The sequence below is a fragment of the Diplotaxodon limnothrissa genome, linkage group LG4 (assembly GCF_057381915.1).
Source record: "Diplotaxodon limnothrissa isolate DT_005_m linkage group LG4, D_limnothrissa_male_GT1.1, whole genome shotgun sequence".
In the NCBI taxonomy this organism is placed as follows: Eukaryota; Metazoa; Chordata; class Actinopteri; order Cichliformes; family Cichlidae; genus Diplotaxodon; species Diplotaxodon limnothrissa.
In genome coordinates this window covers 8579911-8599134 of record NC_140599.1, presented here as the reverse complement: position 1 = coordinate 8599134, position 19224 = coordinate 8579911, and the positions used below count along the sequence as shown (strand labels likewise).

Here is a 19224-nt window from a genome sequence, read left to right as displayed (position 1 = left end):
AAAAAATGTAAAAATCAAGCGGGTGTGTAACAGCTTTAGTCTTGATTTCTTCTGTATTCTCTTTAAATGCTTTTTTTTTTTTTTTTTTTTTCCCCTTCTCAGCCTTAAATCTGAAACATGTCTTTTGTAAATATTTTCACAGTGTACACCAAAGCACTTTCTCTCTAGAAGGGTGGGTTTGTTCAGTGCCTCGCAAAAGTCTCCCATGCTAGCCCTTTATAGATGAGACTGAACACTGACATGTTTGCAGCGCCAACACTGTTTCTGTCACACTGCAGGTACGTGCTCAAGTCTGGTGATATGACTTTTGTGTATTTTTCTTTTCGCTGTTGCCTCTAAATATTATTTTTTTATTTTTTTTATTCCTATCCATAAGACCTCCCCCATCAGGGGGTCTGATTGTGGGTCGGACCCAACTGCACTCTCCACTTTAAACACAAAAACTGGATAACACTATGCGAGAGTCTCTAATCATAAAAACACTAAAAAATATATAAAACTGAGTCAGCTGATGTGCTGTTTGCCGCTGCTAGGTGTTGTTCACGGCTGAGCTGAGCTGGAAGGAAACGTGTTCTTCAATGCGCTGGAATTTTTCCTGTGACAGGAAATCGACAGCAGATTAAAAAGCCTGAGGCACATTTATCAGACTCTACGTCTGCCTTTCTTTACAACCGTTGATCAAGTTGTTTTTGTGCGTCCCATGTCAGAGCTGCTGTCCTGTGACTTGTACTTGCCTCTAACAGTTTGTGCTATGATCTACAAAGACCAGAGTCCTGCTGTTGTGTAAACACTTTTTACTTTTTTGTTCTACTGATTTTTTTTTTTTTTTTTTTAAGTTGGTTTTTATGGCGTAAAATTATTGGTCCACATATGCATGGTGTGAAAGGTTGCATCATGAAATGGTCTACTAGATTATAGCATAATGTACTTGGCACAGGGTTAAATTATTTGTAGTCCTCTCTGTTCTACTTTTTGCACTACAAATAAATGGGATCTTAAGTTAAAGATGGCATTTTGTGTTCTTCTTTTCAGTGCATTCAAAGACTCACTTTCAGTCCCTTCCGATTTAGACTCACCCAGAGAGGTCTGAGAAAGCACGCCAACCCAGGTTTTATCAAAGTGGGCCCTTGTTGTGGGTAGACTTTCATTCCGTCACAGTCCTAAAGGCCAAACCGATTAGTCAAACTTCTCACATCCTTTGTGCAACTGTCAAAACGGTGAAGGCATTGTTTATCCGTCGCACCACTTTTCCACAAGCACATCTCAACGGATTAAAGAGAGGTGGCACATTCAAACATGATGAACAACAGCACAATGTAATAGAATGGCATGTTTGGGGGGGGCTGTAAGATTCACCTAAGATTTGTTAAGTCTGTACTATGTAACAACCATGAACCAGTCCTGATTTCTTTATATTTTTCTGGGAAAATGGGAGATGCAGCAGATTAAACATTAAGGATTAAAAACAGTTTCTACAATTCAAACAAACTTGAAGTCAGTTTGTATGACCACCTTTATTCTTTAACACACCCTCAACTCTAAGGTAAGATAGCCACCCACTGAGACCCATTTTTCATGAGGCTTCAGTGAACTCAGATCCTGTGTTGGGTTTCCACTATTTTATGGTTATTTATTTATTGGTTAAAGCCTGCCACGTTGTCTTTTGTCCACCACATGTCCAGCTTCCACCCTCCATCCATTTTCTTCCACTTATCCTTATCAGGGTTGCGGCAGGGGAGTGCTGGAGCCTATCCCAGCTACCATAGGAAGAGTTCACCCTGCGCAGGCCCCCGTTTCCTTCTTGGAATCAACACAAAAACAAATAAGGTGTGGCTCAAGACTTTTGCACAGGACTGAAGTATGAAATAAGCTTGCATAATGTGAACTGATCAGCTTGACCTTTTAATACAAGTGTAAATTGAATGGATTAATGACAGTGCTCCTGACAATCCTAATCAATATCTAAAAACAATGAATACAGTGAGGTTTTATTTTAAGCGATATAGCACAGAGTATAGTTTACGTCACTGTCAGAGTGAAGGACAGAGTTCATGTTCGGCTGTGTAAACTGGGTGTATTAAATTGTACCGTGTCAACAGAAGCAGACCTGAGAGCCAGCAGTTTCCAGCCAACAACCGTCTGTTATGTAATTTTAGTATCAATTTCACTTCCGGCACAGCAGGAGGCGCTACACAGCTGCCACGTGATGTCACCAGAGAAAATGAAACATGGCGGAGCAAAGGTGACGGTTTGTGAAAGTTGGCGATAACTGCGAGAACAAATTTTGACCCTTCTTGTCTTTGTCGCAGGTGTTTGAACCTTTAGGTGAGCCGCAGCGGTATGCTTATACCTTAATAGGTTCCGCACATGAACTGGGAGGCTGTAGTTGAGTTTGTTCGTCTGCAGTGGTCTTACCGAACCGGGCATTAGCTGTTAGCCGCGTTAGCAGCTAAACCAGCGCCTGCTTTTGTTTTTGTCGGGGCCCGGGGATTGTGTGCTAGAGGGAGGGCTGACATTTTTAAAGCCTTTTGGCTTTTTTTTTTTTACACTTCGCCTTATTTTTCAAAGACCATATCCCCACACTGGACTGTGCAGCTGATCTATTTTTAAATAGACTTTAGGTTTTCGTATTGCACTGCGGTTGAGGCGTGCTGGCAGTGCTCTCCGCTAAGGCCAACCACACAACAAAGCCATACGTGTTACACAGCTAACACACAACAGACTGTGTCTGCTTGCCCAGGAACTATGGATCCAAAACGCGCACACGACAAACCTCAAACGAGCGGCGGCGGTGGCGGCAGCAGCGAGGACTCCAGCTGCGGGAGCCCCGCGTCCCCCTCGAGCAGCCCCGCACAGCCATCGAGCAAACCCCTGATGCCTGGGGGCAACGTGTTCGCTAACGACGGCAGCTTCATGGAGCTGTTCAAGAAGAAGATGGAAGATGAGAGGAGGAAAAAGGAGATGCAGCAAACAGGTGGAGATGCCAGAGCCACCGAGCAAGGACAGACACCAGTGGAAAAGAAGGCCCCACCCGTGACGAGCTTTGTAAGGGGTTTAGCAGTTGTAAGATGAGAGAGCAGTAGTTCCACTCACAGCCAAAGTGAAGCACTATGCACTGATACAGCAGGCTTACTGGCACCATAGTTAGTACTCTGATGGCTGACATGTCATTTTTATGAGTGTTTCATACATATGCCGGTGATTGTATTATCCCTGAGATATTTCAGTAAAATCACCCACAGTGATGGTGTAAAACAAACAATAGCTTAGTAAAGTGTAGGGATGATCCTCACTGATGGTTTCGCTGGTGGCGCGAGACAAGTGTAGACCTTCTGCTCTGGTGTAGTCTCCTTCATTGGCAGTCCACGTGCAAGAGCTCGTATAACGGTTTCAGTCTTCTATCCCCTAACCCAGGTGGGGAAGCGCCGAGGCGGTGTGTTCCTAAAGACCGGCATTGTTGCGAAGAAGCAGAAACAAGACACAGAAGTAAGTGGGATGGAAGGTGGCAATATTGATTGTGTTGTTCCCACAGGTGATAACCTCTGCCTCCTCCCCTGCAGGCTGAGCCAGGCAAGAGCGATGCTTGGTCTAAGTACATGGCTGAGGTGAAAAAGTACAAAGCCCACCAGTGTGGCGACGACGACAAAACCAGGCCTCTGGTCAAGTAGGCTCCAGGAGGTGGAAATGAAGTGCTTTGCTGGTGGGGGGCAACTACCTGGGACAACCTCAACGAGGGCCTGCCAATCCTCGCCTCCTGTACTATCAGTTCGAGTTGCCCTTCATTTTTACATCATTCACAAACTGCTTAGATTTACCCACCCCCTTTTTTTGTTTTTTTTTATTGTTTTTGTCTTGCTTGTTACTTGTTGGACTCTGTTCATTTGAGTTGATGTCAAAAAATATTTCAGACACTTGAACATTTATTATTGAGGACCTTTTACATTTTTCATGTCTGGTTTATTTGGGGTTTCATTAAGGACTAAGTTGATTTAATAGCTAAATCAAGGGTTCAATTAAATCTACACTGCCTATAATTGTGTCATGTTGTGTTTCGACATTCTCATAAATACCACTGTAAAGGCATCTGAGGAGCAGAGACTGTATGTAAAAGATGGCTGTTGTTTGCAGGTCTGAAAAGAGAAGGCAATGTTGAAATGTTTTAAGCCTGCCTTCTTTCTTGACTCTGCTTACAAAATCAGGTCTGATTGTATTTGCTTGTTAAGGATCCAGGGACACAGTTTCTGGGCTCTTGCCTTTTTACCATGTTGTAGTATTTTGCCATATTATTAGCCATAATCATGTAGCAAGTGTTTAAACAGAGTTTGATAAAAGTCCTGTGTTCCAGACACTCCTGTGCTGAGTAAGACTGCAGAACACAAGGCTTAAGATCAGGCCTTTTTTTAAAATTCTATTCTTTTATTAGATAATCCAAATTGTGTAGCAATATACGAATGGCTAGCCTTGTAATTTCAATTGGGTGGGGTTATCTCAGGCATTGTTTTGACTGAAGTTTGTTTTTGGTATCATCTTTTTGCTAAATGACCTTTGTCTTTGCCACAATATGTACTTTCATCCAACATGTTCTCTACTAATTGTATCTCAATTGGACCAATTTCCCTAACCCTTCCAGACATCACTATTTACTTTTTTCTTTATGCCCAAAATTACAGATGTGTTTTATTTTATTTTTAAGATAACTCCAGTCACTGCACAGTATATAATTTGTTTCCTAGCCATCTCACATTCAAACCTAATCTGTGGATGTCTGGACATTAAACCTGGGAGAGACGCCACATTAATCATTCTATTGGAGGCAATAAAAATAGCTAATGATGCTAACAGAGAGTTAGATCTGGGAAAACGAAATCAATTCTAATGATGTCTGCAAACACTTCGAATAGTGTATGGGCTCACTCTCTACTTCAGTCATACAGGATAAAACATGTTTATTTCACAAAGGATGGTCCCCATTAAAGCCAGAGCAGTGGATAAAGTAGGTACGCTGACTCTGCACAAGTCTGCATTGTCTTCAGCTTCCAGTCAGATCCACCTCTCATTTGTCACAGCTGAACACCAAGATAGTAATGGCCAAAAATGCTGTTTTATGTCCAGCTTTTATATACAGTCTATGGTCCAGGGGTCAACATGATATAGAAGCTTCAGCTTCATTTGACTTTCATAATGCAGCTTGAATGATTCATTTGAAGAGAAAGATTTTAATTAAAAGTCAGTTTGAGTTCTATACAGGAACAAATTTATCCAGGAATTCAAGTACAATTAAAACATGTACAGCTCTCTCTTAAAAAAAAAAAAGAAGCTCAAATTCAACAATTTGTTTACATTTCTTACAGGTATCAGTGATAATTACATTATGATAAAAACAGCACCAAGTAGACACACTGACCATGCATCAGAAAGGGAGCCATACAAAAGGCACACAGTCCCAGCAAGCACACACACACACCTCAATCAACTATAAATCCTATTCATTCATTCCTCCCTGTCCACAGTGATATAGGTCTATTGTGTAAACATTGGCAAACTGCATTTGCCATTTTATTTAACAGCTCAAAGATTTAAAAGTTGTCATTGTTTTAAAAAGGTTATTTTTAACTGGTAGTTGTGGATAGTTGAGCTGATCTTAAAAGCAAAAGTCTGTAATTCAGACCCCTGTTATGTGCGGTCTGTGCGTCCCGGCTGTCCCAACGTTTCCTCGTTTAATTGGACTGCATCAGCTGGGTCCGCTGGATCATAGAGTCTTCCTCTTAGCATCACCTCCCTGGCTTTGACTGACATCTAGACGGGAACAGCACAGTGTTTGAAATCTCAACAAAAACATTACAAAGAGGGAAGGGGGAAAAAAATTGTTTTTTTTAAAGTAAGGCATGCTGCCACCAACAGATGAGAACAGGACCGGACAGAAAATAAATAAATAAAAAGAGGAGGAGGGGGGGACAACCTGAGACAGAGAACATCAGACACTTGAAAGGAAAAGCAGAAGAGCAAAGGAGCAGGCTTTTGAGGTGGAGGGAGCGAGGGTCAGATTTTACCTGAGAAAGCGAGCTGCAAGTGAGGAGGCAGAGCAACCTGAGACCCTGACTGGAGGCTCTTATACAGATCTGAGGAGACAGGACAGGGCGACAAGAAACAAAGAGGGAGAAGATGGGAGGAACAAGTACCAACGGAACGGGGAGGTCAGAGGAGAGACGTGTGAGAGGAAGGAGCAGGAGGAGAAAGGAGGGGATAAAGGCAGAAGTGTGAGGCCAAATGTGAGATAGGAGAGGAAGCATGATGTAATACAGAATTGATGGGGGAGCAAACAAAAATGCAATGTCTTACATTAATTACAAAGCTTACATTTAGACACAAAACATGGTGATAAATGAGAACGCACTACAACACAAAAAAAGCCCTACACAGGAAACACCCACACAAAAGCAGACACACACCCCAACAGCCTCACACATACACAGTGCTTTCATGATGTCATATTGTAAAGAAAGCAATGCTCTTAGTTAAATCTGCAGCTGCCATCAATGTCAGAGTTGCACCTGGTGCATAATCTAAGCCCCCCCCCAGTACAATGAGCGCTTGTGACCTGTGTGCATCACTCACTCTGGGTCAGGGTGGAGAACGGTGGGTTGCTACTGGCTGCAGAGCTGCTGGGTGCCGTGTTGGAGCCTGCTGCACCCAGCGAAGGCAGGTTTAACAGTGAAGGGAACTGGAAGGGCAGGGACACAGGCACCAGCCCCCCCAGCATCCCAAAACCGAGCGGAAGAGACGAGGCTGAGCTGAGCAGATTGCTGCTTCCTGCCGCGGAGACCTGAGCAAAAAAACAGGTTAGGAGTGTTTAACAACAGGAAGAAAGTGGTTTCATTCAACAGATTCAGGGTTGAAAAATCCACCTGTGTACATGTGCTGCAGACAGTGTATCCGCACAGTATTCACAGAGCTTCACTTGGTCCACATTGTCTCATGTTACAGCCTTATTCCAAAATGATTAAATCATTTTTTCACCTTAAAATTCTTCACATAATGACAAGTGAAAAAATGCTGGTAGTAGCCAGTGGTACCCCTCAGCCTGCTGGTAGATACATATGGTATCAATTTCAAAATCCTACCTCGCCTTGTTCTCAAGTTATTGCGTTCACAAGCTTGTCAGGAAAACTTGACCTCTGACCTTTAGGTCGAGGTCACTGAGACTTTAGTAGAAACATCTGTCGTATCCATTTGAAAATCCTAAGTGACATTCACAAGATTTTCAGAAAACTTGACCTTTAGGTCGAAGCCACTTAAGATTCTTTTAGCAGATACACCTATGGTATCGATTTGAAATTCCTGCATCGCTTCGTTCTCATGAATTCCTCTGAGACAGGATTACATCGAGGCACAGATCTGGGGAAGGGTACAGATAAAATGTCTACAGCATTGAAGGTCTCAATGAGCACAGTGGCCTACATCATCTGTAAATGGAATCTGAGGAATCGGGGTAGAAGGACCTTAGTCAGTAATGCGACCAAGAACCCAATGGTGACTGAGCTCTAGCATTGCTCTGTGGCAGAAGAAGAAACTTCCAGAAGGACAACCATTTCTGCATCATTACAACAATCAACTGAATCAGTTAAAGGCACATGATGTTTGCCAAAAGCCAGTTAAAGAGTCTCAGACCACGAGGAACAAAATTCTCTGGTCTCATGAAACAAAGATTTAACACTTTGGTCTGAAGCATCATGTCTGGAGGAAACCACGCACTCAGCCAAAATAACAAAGAGGGGTTTCAAGATCACTCTGTGTGTTCTTGAGTGGCCCAAACTTGAACATGACTGAACATCTCTGGATCTGAAGATGAGCGTCGCTGCACAGCTATTTAATCTGAAGACACTTGAGAGGTTCTGCAAAGAAGGATAATAAGAAACTGCCCCACAATAGGTGTGCCAAGCTTGCAGCGTCATTCTCAAAAAGACTTGAGGCTATAATTGCTGCTTGTCATTATGCTGTACTGTATGCAGAGGTAAAATATGAAACTAATCCATTTTCGAATAAGGCATGTGAAGCACTGTGAACACTTTCCAGATGTACATCCTACATGTTTCCTTATCTAGCCATACTGGCACTACAAACCTGTGGCAGCTGAGAAGAGACGGATGACATTGGGACAGATGTGACTGGCTTGGCGCCCTGAGGTGTCCCGCCCCCAGACCTCTGGCGCTGACCTTGATTGGCAGAGGCTGTCGTGGGGGAGGCACTGGATCCTGAATGCTTGCTTATGGATGAGGTGTTAATAAGGCTGGTGTTGGTGCTGCTGTTGCTGTTGGGGGTCTTCTGGCTGCCTGGAGGAGTGTAACTGCCTTGCCCCGGCTTGTTCACTCCTCCTTGGGCACCTGAGAACGGCGGGCGGAAACCTGCTGGGCTTTTGTTAGGGTACTGGTGTAGGGACGGGGTTGCCTGAGACCTGGGACTTTGAGAAATGGAAGCTGAGGATGAGGTGGCAACGGTGACGATGGGGTTGGGTGTGCGGGGAGTGAGTTTGACGATGGGTGGGATGCTGCTGTGGGTGGACTTGGTGAGAGTGGCGTGCATAGGGGTGATGAAGTTAGACTGTGGTTGTGGCTGTGCTTGTACGCTGGGGAGTGTTTGCGAGAGGGAGGAGGAGGATTTACTCTGGGGAGTCTGGGGCAGGTGAGGTGTCTGAAATGTTTTCTGGACCGTGACTGAGGGCGATGAGAGGGTGTGTAGCCGAGGTGATGTGATGATCAGAGTGTCAACACTGTTGACTTTGTTATTATTGCTGCCTTTGAGGAGCCCAGAAGGGGCAGTGGAGACCCCGGTCTTTGATCCTGGTGCCACTAGTGGAGACGCAGTGGGCGGTGGACGTGGTTTAGGTGGAGACACTGAGGCAGGCATGTTGGCTTTAGTCACACCCACACTCAAAGGTCTCTGCGTGTTTAAAAGTAAATGTCTGTGCGCCTGCGCAGTGCCCTTAACAACCCCCATGCCATCCACCCTGACCAAGGGCAGAGGAGAGGACGTGACGGAGGGAGACCGAGACAAAGAGGTGGAGGATGACGAAGAGGTAGAGATGTAGTGAGGTGCTTTGGAGCTATTGGGAGTACTGACAGAGTTCTTTTTCTGCTGCAGGATGACCGGTGAGGTGTGGAGGCCGGAGGGGGTGGTGACAGTCTTGGGTTTATCTGGGGACGGGGGGCTGTCCCCCTGGGCCAGGCCCTTAGCTGCATTGCCAAGGATGGCCAAGGCCTGAGAGATGGAGTCCAGAGAGGGAGCCTCATCGAGGGAATCGAGACATATGGGCTCAGACGGTGACTGAGTCGGACGCGTGGCGACCTGGGCAGCAGGGGAGGGAGTGGCACCTGCTGAGGGTGTGGTGTGACGAACCCATACAGCCTCCTGGAAAATACAGAGGACACAAATATACTTTTAGCGACATTTAAGAGCACCGCCATGTTTCTTCAAGTTAATCTGAAATCATCATTCATATACTAGGAGTAGCAGGTGAAACACAACAACAGTATCACAATATTCTGCATGGCGATACTGTATCAATACACAAACCCAAATATTGATATTTTATCAAACACATTAAAATACAAGAGGGCTCATTTCACGCATCATGAGATAACGTTAGCCGAGCACCGTGAGAGAACTTTAACCTTATTGACAAAGTTTCACTTTGAAGAGATCATTTGCATAACTTGTGTTTTTCACAATTTACTGTCCAGAGTTTCTGCTCCAACTTCCAGCTGCTGTACAGTTTCTAATGAGAACACATTTAGAATCTAAACCTTTAAAAAAAAAAAAAAGAAAAAAAAAAAAAGAAGAGGTGTCAAACATAATGGCCAGAGCTGACCCAGCAAAGATTCAAATCTGGTGCACTTGACACAGCAGGGCATGCCGACATTTAACTATATTTGAATAAGTTTTACAGTTTTTCCTGTTGATAAAAACCTCCCCCATGGCTATTCATGCTACACCAAAGTAATTAGGAATAGCAGGACAGTCTGGGTAGTGCACTACCAGAACCCTTTTTGTAATTTTACATTTATTTCATACAAATTAGGTCCAAAGAGTCGTGCCGACAGATTTCTTTGGTTTCCCATAGCTGCATTTCTTTATGATGTAGATGTAGAAAAACTAAGAAGTATGGTTGAAACTATGCTTCTTTTTCTCATTTTAAGTTATCTCAGAGAGTTATATTAGTCACTAAAGTTCTTTACACTGACAAAAACGAGTGTTTCACTGGTCCAGCCCACTTTAGATCAAAGTGGGCAAGTGTAAAATGTGTAGCAGTCATCCCTTCTATATCAAGAGCCCTTCCATTACAAAGTCACTCTGCTGACAGATGGATTGCAGATTAACTTGAAAGTTCAACTAACCTTTGGCTTGGCTTTGGGAACAGGGAGCATCTTCTTCTTTGCTCTGGAACAAAATAAAATTGAATGAGTTATTAGAACAAATCAGTGATGAGAAAATAGGTTAATAGTAAGGTGAAAAACGTACGTGTAGCCAGTGAGATGACCGTGAGCCATGATGCTTTCTTTGAACAGCATCCTGCAGATGGGGAAATACAGAAATATGAATACAACAAGCACTAATATTAGGGAATTACTTCTTCATTACCATTCTATTTAAGCCATGATTGAAAACATACGAGAAAGATAGCCGCTATTATAATCACTGGACAACCACAGAAATCGCATTAGCTGCTGTCACACACCTGGCCTGCATCCACCCCTTAGGCCAGAGGGGTTTGACTTCAGTCTCCATGAAGGCTTTGAGGTAGTCTTCCAGAGACAGCGTGTTCTTGCCTTCACGCTCGTAGCAGGTTAGCTTCACCCGCACCAAGTTACACAGCAGTGACCTGGAAGGCAAACAGCATTAAGTTGACCTCTGATCTTGAGGTTGAGGTCGCTGAGATTCTAACTCGTCTGAGATTATTAGTAAATACACCTATACTATGAATTTGAAATTCCTACGTTGCTTAGTTCTCAAGTTAACATATTCACAAACCTTGAAGTTCACATCACCCACCCACCTGGCAAGGTGACGACATTACAATATACCATAAAAGGCTGATGGGTAAAAACTGGGGAGGATCTTTTAAAATGAAAAGCCACATCATGTTCATTTTACAGCAATTTTTGTTAAAATTAAATAAAAGATTTTTTGCATGTACTGCAATGTATTCACACACCCAGCACTGAGTGTGTGATGTTCGAAGCACTACAAAGTGTCACACTTGATGACTGCCTGCAGCTTTCCCTCTCCAGTAGCTTCCAGAAACACTGGGCTGGACCTGGCTGAACAAACACCTCGCATGATCGACAAACATGGCTTCTCATATGCAAACTGTGCAGATCCAACTACCAGAGGTGTCTTGATATATGATCAATGATGGCTTTTTTTTGTGTCCTAGAGTTTCCAGAGGCGTGGGATCACAGCAGATGCTCTCGATATGGATAAAGCGCCCTAGATCTCAGCTTTATGCCACTCAGAGCTACCAGAATGCACTGAACTGCTGAATAAAGAAAACAAGTAGAGTGGAAAGGATGGATCCTGTGAGCACAGAGAGGAAACTGACCTGAGTCTGTCATCCCACACAAACTTCTTCCGAGGCCCTATCACCCTCTTCCCCGGCTTCTCCTCATCGTCATCCTCCGAGCCATTTTTCTCTCCCTCCTCAGACTGCTGCCTGCGAGCAAAGAAACAAACATTTTAGATTAAGGAAAAAAGATATGTGAGCTCAGAGTAAGAGCCCAGAGCGAGTCCTTACTTTGCAACTTTGGCAATGCAGTCCATGTTGTATCGAGCGATCTGCTCTGGCATCACACTGCACACCGCCAACTTCAGCTTCAGCAGGGGCGTTCGTAGTCGGTCATCCTGGACAACGAGAGAAATCAACACTCATAAGGACAATACAGAAATGAATAATGGACACACAGACACAAAAACAACAGCTTTTGCACAAATGCAGCAGTTGCCTCATAACAGGTTTAGCCCATTTTTTGCGACTGTTGTCAGTCCTGCGTGAACACCCAAGCGGGGGATAAGTGTGGGTTTGCACTGCCTACACAGACCCGCAGTTCACCCACAGCTATCCATTGTGGGTGCATATGGGCATGTTTGCTGAGTGTGCTGAGGAGAGCATCATAGCAACACAGATGCTAAATGTACTGCTGTGGAGATCAACAGCAAAACATATTCTGGCCAACAAAAAACAAGTCAGGGCCTTAAGCTGCTGTCGGTCTGCTCTTTGTGAATGAACTGAAGCGGCTCTCTTATAAAAAGTTTTAGATGGGACCACCGTGTTAGCATCTAGCAGGGTTAATGTCACTAACATAAGGTAAGGTAATGTAATGCTTTAATCGCATGCACACAGGTCAGAGCTCTGGGCAGAATGTTATTCTGAGGGACATCCATGAACTGAGGAAAACCTAAGAGCTGATTTAGAACAAAATGAGTAGTACTGGGTGTGTTACTCTGCGTTTGGGCTTCAGTAGAGTTAAACTCACTTAGCTTTTTGCTCCATTTGCTGCTGTTGCATTTTGATACAGCCAAATTCACACTAAATCTGTCTTTGTGAATGAATGATTAAGCAGTTGTCAACACTGGGGAGGAAAAACTCCCTTTTAACAGGAAGACACCTTAGGCAGAACCAGTCACTCATAGAAGTGTTTTCCTGAAAGAAGAACGTGCAGCAGCTGTTCCAGTCTGACTTAAAGCCACAGACACTGAGACTGGTAGAAATGGTGCTCATAGCATCTTCACTAAGTGGAAGGACATGGGACCTTTAAGTGATGTCAAATGCAAATCGTAGACCTCTTGGGATCCCGTTTTACCAAAACTCATTCTAACAGTAAGAACACTTGCTGCCACACACCTGTATGTTGAGGCTGAGCTTCTTCAGTCGTTTGAGCAGAGCATCTTTATTGCAGGGCACAAAGGCCTCCAGGTGAGAGTAGACAGCTGAACGCACCTCTGTGGGCTGCTCCTGAACCTGCAGCTCGATGCTGACACACACAGAAACAAACACAAATTTACATTTAATTGATTTTATACAAATTAATCCGCACTAATTCAAAATGAAGGAATGTACTCACTCCAGTAGGATGTTATTCATGTCCAGTGTGAAGAATTTCTTTCTGCCCTCTTCATCAAACAGACGGGACGCCTGTGACAAACAGACATCGCAGCAGTGAATAGGACTGGTTATGTAGGCAGTCTACTTCACATTTAATTTACACTCTTACTAACAATTATTTAATAAAAAAAATAAATATGAGCTGGTAGAAGGCTCATACCGCCCTCAGGTCTTCAATGCGTTTCGCGAGTGGGTCTGGAAGTCCGCAGGGCAGAGGAGGAGGGGTAATCACACTGCTCTGCACCGCCCGGCTACCTCCCATTTTGTGTCCCATCCCAAAGGAGCCGTTCTCCCCCTGAGCCGGGCTGGAAGGCTGAGGCGAGTCCAGCATCCCAAAGTCCAGGTCACCCATCATGTCCTGCAGTAAGTCGTTGTTGGCCGAGCCGAGCAGCGACATCACAGCAGGGTCTGCGGAAAGGTCGGCCATGTTGCACTCGTTGCTGCCAGCGGCCTTGGGATGGGTGTTCAGGAGCGCACTGTTGGTGTTCGGCACTTTGGGGCTAGGTCGCGGCAGACCGGCGGCGGCCATGTTCTTCTTGCGCATCTCCTCCTTTTCCCTGGTGAAGCGTCGCAGCATGTTGGCCAGGTGCAGGGAATCCTTCATCAGCTTCTTCCTCTTCTTCTTTTCTGGCCGGTTTAAAGCTAAAACGCTGCCGAGACCAAAGAAGCACAGAGAATAAAGACGTTTAAGGCACAGCGTTGGGATAAGGTCTGTGGTTACAGCAGTGTTTCACTGACATCACTGGACAACAAATTCTTACTAACCGTTTAGTATATTGTAATTAAAGTGGCATAAAACGGAACTAGCCTCCTACCCTCCTTTCAGCCAATAACAGACCAGAACACACAAGTACTACAAAGAAGTTTAGGCCAAGTACTGCTTATGCCTTCTGGGGAAAAACTAGTGGTAAAATAAATTATATAGAGGACTTTCACCTCAGAAATTAAAGTTCAAGTCCCATGTAAAAGCCAAAAAGTAGTGTTGAACTATTTTTAAATAAATGAATAATGTAGATATTCCTTTATTTGTCTGATGGGACGGGCACAACGAGGAGCAATGCTTATTCTTAAACGAACACCTCATGTTAATTTATCTAAGGAACGAATTAGCTACTTACTGAAATAACTATAATACAGGATTACAGGTCAAAACCTCACCCAGACTTTGGTACTTTGTTTTTTCGGGGTTTCTTTTCCTCCAAAATTCCACCATCTTGCTTTTTCCGTCGCTTTTTAATCACTCGCTCTTCACCGTCTTTCATCTTCTGCAGATAAGACACAAAAGGTGAAAAAAGGCACAGAATAATACAAGGAGCAAAGCAACAGCTTTTCTTTTTAACTATTTGTTCATATACAGAGTGCACAGAGAACCAAGCACCTACCTTGAAATGATTATCGTTTCCAGCCGCGTTTTCTCCCTCAGAGTCAGACGCAGCTCTGAACTGCAGAGTGCCCGTGTTGATGTAAAAGCCTCCATGTTTAGTGGTGAGAGAGGCCGGTACCAGCTCATCATACTGAGGACGGGGTAGAATTACAATTAACTGCTTGTTTTCTTATGATGCAACAGTCTTCTTCCCACGGTCAGTCTTCCAAACGACTACACATAATAATACTAAACTTTACTAATATTATTCTCAGTATTAAAGCTTATATATTTATTTGTTTAATGTTTTCCCTCTTATCCAGTTTCTTTTATTCTTCTGTTTCTACTGCAGATCAAAAGCATCCACTGACAAAAGGAAATGAAGCAAAGCAAAGAACCATGACTTTATATTAAAGTTACTGTAATTTCTCATTATTATTTTAATACAACATGAATGTTTATCATCTTTTTACTACACTTATTTTTTACTTTCATTACAAATAAGGTCGTTACTTATTTTAATCTTTGGCAAAGAGACCTGAAACGTAACCTATTCTGATGAACGCCAATAAAGAAGATTAATTTTTTTAAAAGAATAAACTCACAGCTTCTGAATTGTCAATGAAGGGATCGGTTTCATCGTAGCCGTAGCCGATGTCAATGAGATCCTGCATTCTGTCCTTTTTCTTCTTCTTCGAGCTGCCGCCCTGCAAATGGACAGTAAACACAAAGATCACAAAATATTTAAAAATACAACAGAAACACGCAACAATAATCACCCACACAGATTCAGCTGTAACCACAATATGGACAGCAGAACCAGCGCTTCAGTACAGGGAGGCAGGGGCGCTGCTTGTCCCGCTGTGGTACTGGGGGTACAGGAAGCACCAAACATGGATCACAATAAACATGAGACTTTTACTTTTGAAAAGGACACTTCATCATCCAGAGGACCCTGTGGGGGCCTTTATGGCTGAAAGAAAAGTCATGCTCAATCATCCAGGTAAGTAAATCTCCAAAAGTTGATTCTGTCTCAGACTGAAGAAGTCACTTGGATGAGTGACGAAACGTTTCTCCCACTGAAAACGCTGCGTCCAGACGAACAGAATCAACTTTTAGAGGTTGAAAGAAAAGGTTTGCAGCTCTTAACCAGTTCGAATCATGTAAGCTAAAAGAGTTGTCATGCCAAGCAAAACTAGGAATACATTAACTGGGAAAAAAATATTTACTTAATTTAAAAATGATATGCATGCTCAAACACAAAAACCAACACGTGTGTGTAAGTAAAAGCCTGTTTAACCTCGTCTTAACTGCAGAAGTCACCTGGAGCAAGAAATTAAATTAATAATGTTTTTTTTAACTCAAGATTATTTATTAGATTTCTAAATTGTCTGTTAGTTTTAAAAGAAAACTGTATACAGAACAAAATCCTACCAGTCACAAAATTTAGAAATTATTTTTAAATTAATTTAACAGAAAAGATACAATCAAACACAACAGCACACATATCAGTGACTCTTCAACAACAAGACATCAGAATGTTTCTATTCTACATTGTTACCATTTTGTAGAACTGCCACTGAACCATCGACCTGTGTGAGTTTTAGTCACCTTTTGATTGGCCGGTCAGTCAGTGGAAGAAAAACGGCGCCACTGTAACTAACTAAAACTGATCTAAAACTAGGTATGGTAAAATAATAATAACAACAATAATGATGATAATAATAGATTACTAAAATAAAAACAAAAATTAGACTAATCAAAAACAATATTGTGCAATTGAAATCGTTTCTACGTTTAGAAAGTTCAGTCTGATTATTTATTGAAACTTAGGATTTCTATGACAGTAAATCAACCGCTGACATAAAGCAGTCTCACTGTGCCCTCTATTAAATAATGATGTGAAGGAGAAAAAAAAAAAAAAAACATCTCTCATGCAAATAAAAACTAAAACTGAAATTAAACTTTTCAAACAATAAAAACTAAAAGTAAACGAGCAAATTCTCTCTCTCTTAGAACCAATTCAGAAATGCTAAATTATGATAACTCAAACTCCAGAGAAGGTCTCTCAGTCACATTATCATTCAACTCCACTGACCCCTGCGGTTATTAGATAGCAGGCAGCCAAACAGAAGGAAGGGACATCCAGGACAAACATTTTGCTACCATTCAACAACTTCAACTTGAAACCTAGCATTCAAATAGCTAGAATTTCCCTAACATGACTCTGACGTTAGTCTCGTTTCTGGCTGTTGTGAAATATTCAGAATCGCCACTAATTTGCATGTTGTTATGGAGCCTGCTTCATTCCCGTGCTTGTAAAAGCCAATATTAGAAAAGACTTGTTATCAAGTGATAACATAGCTTTAACACTGTTTCTCAACCCTGGAACTAAGCCTACATTTTTGAAGCTTCCAAAAATTAGATTTTTAAACCATGAAGGGTTGAATAATTCCTCAAACGCCTGACTAGCAGTCAGGCAGGAAACGCTAACATTCTTCACGTTTTACTCTAGGGTCTTTACCTTACAACATAAAGCGACTTTGGACGACTGTTGTCCTCAACTGGTGTTATGCAAACAGGCCCGAGTTTACTTTGCTACTTACATATTTGCTTTCAAATTTTCTGGCAAGCTCTTCTACCTCCCGCCTCTCCTTCTCATCATCTGCAAAAGGGTCACTGGGGTCCAGCGGAGGAGTGAGTCCTTTGGGTACAGCAGAACCCACGGGCTTTACCTGAGGAACACCAGGATAGCAACTTGAATCGTAAATACGTAAGGCTGACAACAACATCAACGTCATAATCGCACCTGGCAATACATGCAACCTGCATAAAAAATAAAAATAAATGAAAAAGTAGGGAGGTTCTCACTACAGCAACTCTTTGTCTTGTGTGGATTAAGTAGGACACCTCTATATCGGTCATAACATAAGATGTAGACATAGGAGTAACAAGATAGGATGGTAATAATAAGAGGGTCCAGTGTCCCTGACACTTAAAATACTTCAGCCTGCATTCAGACTGCGTTTTTAAACTGCACTGCTTCAAACTCTCCAAAATCTATCTAAAGGTCATAATAAATAAATACATAAGGAGCATGAACATCACGTATTTATGGGCTCAGTGTGATCTACTTTATTTGCAAATCCTGTCAGACAAAAGTTCAGCAGCCACAACAACAACAAAACAACAAGTGCAACATGCACGCGGGTTCACCACCACCGGAGTTGTGCCCCCCCCCGCTAACACCACCGTGTCTGCCTCTGCTCTCCTAACCTGAGAAAGAGATGAGTGGACCAGCTCGCCGTAGTTGAACTCGGAGGACCCTCGCTCATTCGGCTCGCTCAGCGTGAGGCTGAGGCGGACGGTGGGCTTCTTCTCCTCCCTCTGCGCGTCGCTACCTTTCTCGTTGCCGAACAGACCTCCGCCACCCCCTGACCCGACCGCACTCCCACCTCCATCTTTCCCAAAAGTGATGTCGACGGCCTCATCTTCGCGGCGGCGTTTCTTGCTGGTCTCCGGGGTCGGCGGCGGGGTGGTGTTGAGGGTGGAAATGGTGACGAACGGCACTTTCCTCGGCTCTGCCATTTGACGCTCTCCTTCCGACGTCCGGGCACACAAAACCTGGAGCGCCACGCTCCTCTCAGCCGCCAGTGGCAGGGGAGCTAAACTGGAGATGGTCGACAAGTAAGAGCTAGCTAGTTGCTCAGCTAGTTAGCTTCCTCGGAATGAGTGCTGCGGGCAACACAATGACTTTTATCGCTCCTCGGCCCGTTTTAATCCATACAGTATTATCCCTGGAACAGCCCCCGTCGCCTACGAGTGACTTAAACTGCAGGAAATCGCAGTTTTGACAGCTTCCATGAAATTGGTGGTTAGCTACCGCAAGGAGGATTCTGAAGTAGCCATCTTGATCATTATTATCATTATTCAGAGGCTGGGCGTGCATATGAAAAGAAAGCGGAAGGCAGAGAGGAAGGGGAACCGCGTTTGTCCAATGGCAGCGCAGAAACACGCCCACCTGACAGACTAGCGCGAACGTGGAGGAGGTGATTGTTCTGAACAGCCAGGATATCTCAGCTGTTTACTACAAAGAGAAAATATAATAATACATTTAAGTTATATCTTTAGGCACTTTGTTGTTTTTCATCTTAATGACTCTTTCTAGGTGCTGCACACTAGACAGCTTCTTCCTTTGTCCGACTTTATGTGTCCAGGGTTTTTAATCTTAATCTTTCCATAACGCTTTATTATCCAAGTCCCTTTCAAAACTACGTGTTTATCTCTCTGCTCCCGTGTTTTTCTCTCAATCGCATTTATCTTCAAAATCTTTGCATTTCTTCTCCATGGACAGATTTATTTCCTCATATTTGTTGGTCTCAAACGTCTTCTCCGATTTCCGGAGGAAAAGAATTTGTAGTTTTTCCGCTTTTGACTGTTGCATCTCTTTCATTTTTAAACTTGGCAGCCTCGTCCTGCTCTTTTTTTCAACGATTTCTCCACCAGGGTTAAAATCTTAGTTTTAAGCCGTTTAACTTCATCCGTGAGACGCCTTTAATTTTTCTTTCGTTTTTTCAGGCTCATTTTGGAGTTGCAAGAAATCAGGTTTAATGATATGAGACATTTTTTAATTGATGCATGTCGTTTGTATGAATTTTTAAGTATTAATTTACTAATATTGTGCTTCACATATTATCTGCGGTGT

The 19224-nt window shown here is 43.2% G+C and overlaps 2 protein-coding genes across 2 annotated transcripts; one reads left to right on the top strand and one right to left on the bottom strand.

Moving 5' to 3' along the window:
* The first annotated feature begins 2232 nt into the window (after positions 1-2232).
* trir (telomerase RNA component interacting RNase) lies at positions 2233-4137 on the top strand. Its single transcript, XM_085352074.1, has 3 exons — positions 2233-3045; positions 3415-3486; positions 3561-4137. Exons 1-3 carry the CDS (start codon positions 2746-2748, stop codon positions 3666-3668), a joined length of 480 nt encoding a protein of 159 aa, XP_085208200.1. The 5' UTR covers positions 2233-2745; the 3' UTR covers positions 3669-4137.
* A 1217-nt stretch (positions 4138-5354) lies between these two features.
* On the bottom strand, positions 5355-18429 carry LOC146633212 (ubinuclein-2-like). The gene is made up of 17 exons (XM_085352073.1): positions 17796-18429; positions 17126-17254; positions 15125-15226; positions 14539-14670; positions 14315-14421; positions 13317-13806; positions 13116-13186; positions 12896-13025; positions 11789-11895; positions 11597-11707; positions 10733-10876; positions 10516-10566; positions 10392-10434; positions 8122-9405; positions 6616-6823; positions 6051-6119; positions 5355-5796 (listed from the first exon to the last, which is right to left on the bottom strand). Exons 1-17 carry the CDS (start codon positions 18105-18107, stop codon positions 5750-5752), a joined length of 3537 nt encoding a protein of 1178 aa, XP_085208199.1. The 5' UTR covers positions 18108-18429; the 3' UTR covers positions 5355-5749.
* Between the last annotated feature and the right edge of the window lie 795 nt (positions 18430-19224).

Bases quoted from the DNA above. Each gene is read 5' to 3' on its own strand.
- LOC146633212 (XM_085352073.1), bottom strand. From the start codon at position 18,107: ATGGCAGAGCCGAGGAAAGTGCCGTTCGTCACCATTTCCACCCTCAAC. The intron at 14,671-15,124 runs GTGAGTTTATTC...CCCCGTCCTCAG, and splicing joins TCATTGACAATTCAGAAGCT to TATGATGAGCTGGTACCGGC. The intron at 10,567-10,732 runs GTGTGTGACAGC...CCCCATCTGCAG, and splicing joins AAGGGGTGGATGCAGGCCAG to GATGCTGTTCAAAGAAAGCA.
- trir (XM_085352074.1), top strand. From the start codon at position 2,746: ATGGATCCAAAACGCGCACACGACAAACCTCAAACGAGCGGCGGCGGT. The intron at 3,046-3,414 runs GTAAGGGGTTTA...CCCCTAACCCAG, and splicing joins CCCCACCCGTGACGAGCTTT to GTGGGGAAGCGCCGAGGCGG. The intron at 3,487-3,560 runs GTAAGTGGGATG...CCTCCCCTGCAG, and splicing joins AGCAGAAACAAGACACAGAA to GCTGAGCCAGGCAAGAGCGA.